This window comes from Oncorhynchus tshawytscha, unplaced genomic scaffold (assembly GCF_018296145.1).
Source record: "Oncorhynchus tshawytscha isolate Ot180627B unplaced genomic scaffold, Otsh_v2.0 Un_contig_1016_pilon_pilon, whole genome shotgun sequence".
NCBI classification, from domain to species: domain Eukaryota; kingdom Metazoa; phylum Chordata; class Actinopteri; order Salmoniformes; family Salmonidae; genus Oncorhynchus; species Oncorhynchus tshawytscha.
In genome coordinates, this window is record NW_024609801.1 from 39,895 (window position 1) to 45,917 (window position 6,023).

At 44.4% G+C, this 6,023-nt stretch overlaps 1 protein-coding gene across 1 annotated transcript; it reads left to right on the forward strand.

The window, feature by feature from the left end:
* Positions 1–973: 973 nt before the first annotated feature.
* Positions 974–5,478, forward strand: fgf20a (fibroblast growth factor 20a). Its single transcript, XM_042318327.1, has 3 exons — positions 974–1,951; positions 2,460–2,563; positions 4,269–5,478. Exons 1-3 carry the CDS (start codon positions 1,675–1,677, stop codon positions 4,512–4,514), a joined length of 627 nt encoding a protein of 208 aa, XP_042174261.1. The 5' UTR covers positions 974–1,674; the 3' UTR covers positions 4,515–5,478.
* The last annotated feature ends 545 nt before the right edge of the window (positions 5,479–6,023 follow it).

Genomic DNA, 6,023 nt, shown 5'->3' on the forward strand with positions numbered 1-6,023 from the left:
CAATTCAATGCAATACATGTTAGGGCATAGGCCTATACACTGGAGACTATCTGTACATGTAGGCTCGCTAATATGGGCAAAGTGGCTTGAACTATTTGATGCGCTGGTAGGCTACCATATTGTCCCATGCTCCAAATCAATCGAATACAATAGTCTACATAGGGATAGTGTTATTCATCGTATACACAACAGGCTATTTGCAAACGTTTATAATATTGGCAAAGTGGCTTGAACTATTGTGTTGTATTTCTGGGGGAACTCTCGGTGACGGTGTCAGGTAACCTCGGCCTATCTGGGTATTTTGAAGCTCTAGGTTCAAACAGGTTTCTACCTCCAAGTTCCCCCTGACTGTTGTTGGTCCCCTTACAAGATCTCTCAACTTTGATCGCTCTGGTCTTTGATTCCTATGCTCTTTAAGACCACAATTAAGAAGAGCGTGTTCAAAGAGGCCAGGAGATCAGTGGAAGATTGACAGTCAAGTGATGCAGTTTGCACAGATGTGCGGCGGGTTCTGTTTCTAAACACGCCGCGGAACAGCCGCTGGATTACATAAAACAAGCGCGGCAATAAATCAACATCTGTGCGCGAAAATGACGCACAAGAAGGGGAAGTTTTTCTCTCACCCCCAGCAGCAAATGACTGCACCTGAGTCACTCGAGCCGTAGGGTTATAAAGCGTTTAGGATGATAGTAATTATCTACTATATGAACACGTGCGCGCACGCACCCATACACACAGTAGAAACACAAACACACACCCCCTTAACACACACTGCTGCAGATTATTTATTTGTGGAGAACATTACACTCCTGACAGTCAGTGCAATTGTCAACTCAAAGCACCGCCTCGCATCCCCTAGTCTTGTTCTGTTCTCCCCTCCCTCCCATCCATTGCCTCTCCACCTGCCATACGTCTTTGACCCCCCACACCCCCACACACACACACACCTCTTCACTGGCTGCACTCGCCTAGTGCACCAAACCACTTGGAGCCAGCCAGGGAAGCCGTAGTGTTCTGTACATAGGCTACTGCGCATTCCCCTGCGACACCATAGAGAAAACCTCCTTGATTCACACGGCGTTTTATTAAAGGACCAACTCTCATTGACTTCTCTCTCACTTGTTCTCCTTTCAAATCGCTTACAGTACTTTTCATAATCCATCTACGGGATGATGATAATCGGCGATGCAGATGAAACTGAACATCAAAGGTGTGAGGACGGTCAAGGATCAAGGAGTTATGTTTCAAAAAGAAATCTATAAAGCGTCTCATTAGCATACGGCAAGAGGGAATTTACATACGGAATATATTTAAAGTGGCGCTCCTCTCACGCTCGCACTCTTCATTTGCAGAACGCAGTGAGCACGAGCTGAGCACTCTCCCGGCAACCGCATCAACGACTGCGAGGGGAGGAAAACCCGGACGAACAAACAGAGCAAAGGGGAGTAGCCCGAGGTCGAGAGAGGAGAGCATGTGCTGAACTGAGGATAAACGGATAATATGCGGATGTAAATAAAACGCGCACTTGCAAGAGAGATAAAAAACGCATTTGGTGACTGCGCAAAAAACACACATTCACTCAGGAGGATCCCTCTTTCAGGAGCACAGTACGTTAACTTTTCTACCCGGTTCAAGGCGGCTGGTTGTGAAGCGTGCGGGGCGGTGGTTTTTGTGATGGGGGCAGTGGGCGAGGTGGGTACATTTTCCTTGCACGGCCTGGATAGCTTCGGACACGGATCGCATTTTGTCCTGACGCCCGCTGGGGACACCCCCGGACTGATGAGCGAGCACCTGGTGTCGGCCGAGAGGTTGTCGCGGAGCACGCCGTCGGATCTGACGCATCTGAAGGGGATTCTACGGAGGAGGCAGCTGTACTGCAGGACCGGGTTCCACCTCGAGATAATGCCCGATGGCACAGTGCAAGGCACCAGGAAAGACCATAGCAGATTTGGTAAGGCATCAGAACATATTTCGGCGCAATAATGCAGTTATTATACAGTTATGGCAGTAGTATAAGGTGTATAATGATCATTGTTATTCTTAGTATTCTGAATATGATTCTGAATAGACGAATTCTATTTATATTATGAATATTATAATGTTATGATTATGGACACATATACCTATTGCATCCTGTCTAATCTATAATGTGTGCATGTGTTTTTGTGCCATAGTTACTATTTCAGACACCCCATAATATTTTCGCACATATTGCAACACAATTAATTTCCCCAAGGGAGATTAGATTGGCAGAATTTCTTTACCTTTCCTAACTGACCTTCTTATCAGCAAGATAGCAAATAATGCCTACTGATAACAGCTTCTATGATAGACATAAGAGTATGAATTCAGTACTAAGTGTTGAATAATATATCCCTCAATGGCTGCCTGAACTTGTGACTTGTGACATCATAATATGTGATGTTAATCTAATGGTGTCCTGCTGGTTTGATGAGCAGGTATTTTGGAGTTCATCAGCTTGGCTGTGGGGATGGTGAGCATCCGTGGGGTGGACAGTGGATTATACCTGGGCATGAACAGCAAGGGAGACCTCTACGGCTCTGTAAGTATTTACATTGGTATATAGCCTACATGCTGCCTACATATACCCTTCATACTGCCTTCATATAGTCTTCATACTGCCTTCATATACTCTTCATACTGCCTAATGCATACCTACTGCATACAATACATCCTTCACACTGCCTACATATACCCTTCATACTGCCTGCACACTGCCTTCATACTGCCTAATGCATACCTACTGAATACAATATACCCTTCATACTGCCTTCATATACCCTTCATACTGCCTTCATATAATCTTCATACTGCCTAATGCATACCTACTGCATACAATACATCCTTCACACTGCCTACATATACCCTTCATACTGCCTGCACACTGCCTTCATACTGCCTAATGCATACCTACTGAATACAATATACCCTTCACACTGCCTACATATACCCTTCATACTGCCTGCATACCGCCTACATATACCCTTCACACTGCCAACATATACCCTTCATACTGACTGCATACCGCCTACATATACCCTTCATACTGCCTGCATACTGCCTACATATACCCTTCATATTGCCTACATATACCCATCATACTGCCTACATATACCCATCATACTGCCTACATATACCCTTCATACTGACTGCATACTGCCTACATATACCCTCCATACTGCCTGCATACTACCTACATATACCCTTCATACTGCCTACTGCATACCTACTGCATACATTTACCCATCGTACTGCCTACATATACCCTTCATACTGCCTACATATACACTTCATACTGCCTGCATACTGCCTACATATACCCATCATACTGCCTACATATACCCTTCATACTGCCTACATATACACTTCATACTGCCTGCATACTGCCTACATATACCCTTCATACTGCCTACATATACCCTTCATACTGTCTACATATACACTTCATACTGCCTGCATACTGCCTACATATACCCTTCATACTGCCTACATATACCCTTCATACTGTCTACATATACCCTTCATACTGTCTACATATACCCTTCATACTGCCTACATATACCCTTCATACTGCCTACATATACCCTTCATACTGACTGCATACTGCCTACATATACCCTTCATACTGCATACATATACCCTTCATACTGTCTACATATACCCTTCATACTGTCTACATTTACCCTTCATACTGCCTACATATACCCTTCATACTGCCTACATATACCCTTCATACTGACTGCATACTGCCTACATATACCCTCCATAGTGCCTGCATACAGCCTACATATACCCTTCATACTGCCTACATATACCCATCATACTGCCTACATAAAGTCTACATAGACTGATAAACTATAGTCTACATATGATGTGTTTTGTATTCAGTGCTGCTCTCCATTCTCATGGGCATCTCTGTGTAGGAGGTGATAACAGAGGTTACTATTCAGCATCAACTGAAAGAGAGAATTCCTCTGCCTCCTCTGTTGTCCTGTTAATCTGGGAGGGTGATAAGATATGACCAACCAGCAGGTGGCACACATTTTGTTCTGCAAGGAAGTGTGTATTTGTGTGTGAGCATTGACACTGAGATGACACTGCTCTGTTGTGTAACATTTCACTAATCACCTCTCTCTTCTCCCTCTCTCTCTCTCCCTCTCTCTCTCTCTGTCTCTCTCTCTCTCTCTCTCTCTCTCTCTCTCTCTCTCTCTCTCTCTCTCTCTGTCTCTGTCTCTGTCTCTCTCTAGGAGAAGCTGACAGCCGAGAGCGTGTTCCGGGAGCAGTTTGAGGAGAACTGGTACAACACGTACTCATCCAACCTCTACAGACACGGTGACCGGGGAGCGCACTACTTCGTGGCGCTCAACAAGGACGGCACGTCCAGGGACGGCGCCCGCTCCCGGCGACACCAGCGCTTCACCCACTTCCTGCCCAGGCCCGTAGATCCCGACCGTGTACCCGAACTCTACAGAGAGGTCCTGGGCCACAGCTGAGACCCGGTGGGAGTGTGTTGGTCCCTGCGGCGCTACACACCCAGCACACTGCACTGTGACTCTCAGTACTCTCCTATGAAGGGTCTGCATATCGTCAGTCTCCCTATGGCTTCCTATGGAAACAAAATGGAGGAAAGGTCGCTTGGGGGCTGTGGGGTGGATAGCAAATATGTGTGAAAATGACCCGAAAATGGGTCAAGGCCGGTGCAGCCCCAGGAGAAAGGAGTACAGGTGTTTAATAGGGGCTTTTTGGCCAAAAGAGAGGCTGGCCTGGTGGCCATCTTTGTTTTGAGCATCGTGTTGGAAGGTGAAGGGATCACCTCCAGAGCTGCTGATGTCATCTTTCCGGATGGTTCTTCTTCACCACCCCCTGAGTGGCTTCTGACATTCTGATTGGTCAATCTATCTGTAGTGAAATGGGAGTAGGAGAAGAAGAGTGGATGGTCCTCCAGCGGAGTGTAGACTTTGTGTTCTTCTGTGGTACCCCAAGGTGGACTGTTTTGACGAAACACTCTAGAAGATTTGTGAAGGAATTCTGTTCTGAACCTTCCGTAACTGCATTCTATTCCCTGACACGAGCATGGACGAGAAAAAAAGACTTACAAAATAACCTTAGCCTGTTTCAGTTTTTTTAATTTATGCATTTTTCTGGGACATATATTTATTTTATATATTTATTTATTTTGAGAATATATTTTTTACAGGTATATATAAGATATTAAAAATAAGCCATCAGAGATGTATTTTGTGCCACTGTGTAAAGTACTGCATTTGACATGTCCTTTCAAACTGACTGAAGAAATATTTTCCTAGGAGTTTTTATTTAGACAATGGTTTGTGTAAGGCCGCGTTGTCACTATTCCCGAGCTTGTCATCATCGGGGGCGTCCATGTTTCTCTTATGTCATCAGAAAGAGCCAGAGTTCCACTGGGCTCCAGTGAGGAATAAACCTGTTAACACTTCAGATACACTGGTCTGTCTTCTTCATACAAATACAATAACATACAGTAATACTGAAACATGGTCTGATTACTATTATAAACTGGGTGGTTCCAGCCCTGAAAGCTGATTGGCTGACAGCCGTGCTATATCAGACCGTATACCATGAGTATGACAAAACATTTATTTTTACTGCTCTAATTACATTGGTAACCAGTTTATAATAGCAAGGGCTATTATAAGGGCTAAGGGCTGTGTCCAGGCACTCCGCTTTGCGTTGTGCATAAGAACAGCCCATAGCCGTGGTATATTGGCCATATACCACACCTCCTCGGGCCTTATTGCTTAATTAGATGATGTCAAATGTGACATTTAAAATATATGCCACTTAAGCTGACATTTTAAATATATATAGGAAATGTATAAACGTTTATATATTGCATGTTTCAGACTGGAAAAACGGGAATATTACCTCTTATTGGTTATTGAGAGGTTATTAAGTTATCACATGCTGTCTGAGTTCATTTTAGTGTTGATGTCTCAGAGATGTTAAAATGACATACATGAAAA

Excerpts from the sequence above, each read along its gene's own strand:
- fgf20a (XM_042318327.1), top strand. The coding sequence starts at position 1,675 with ATGGGGGCAGTGGGCGAGGTGGGTACATTTTCCTTGCACGGCCTGGAT. Across the intron at positions 1,952-2,459 it reads GAAAGACCATAGCAGATTTG|GTATTTTGGAGTTCATCAGC; the intron begins GTAAGGCATCAG and ends TTTGATGAGCAG. Across the intron at positions 2,564-4,268 it reads AGGGAGACCTCTACGGCTCT|GAGAAGCTGACAGCCGAGAG; the intron begins GTAAGTATTTAC and ends GTCTCTCTCTAG.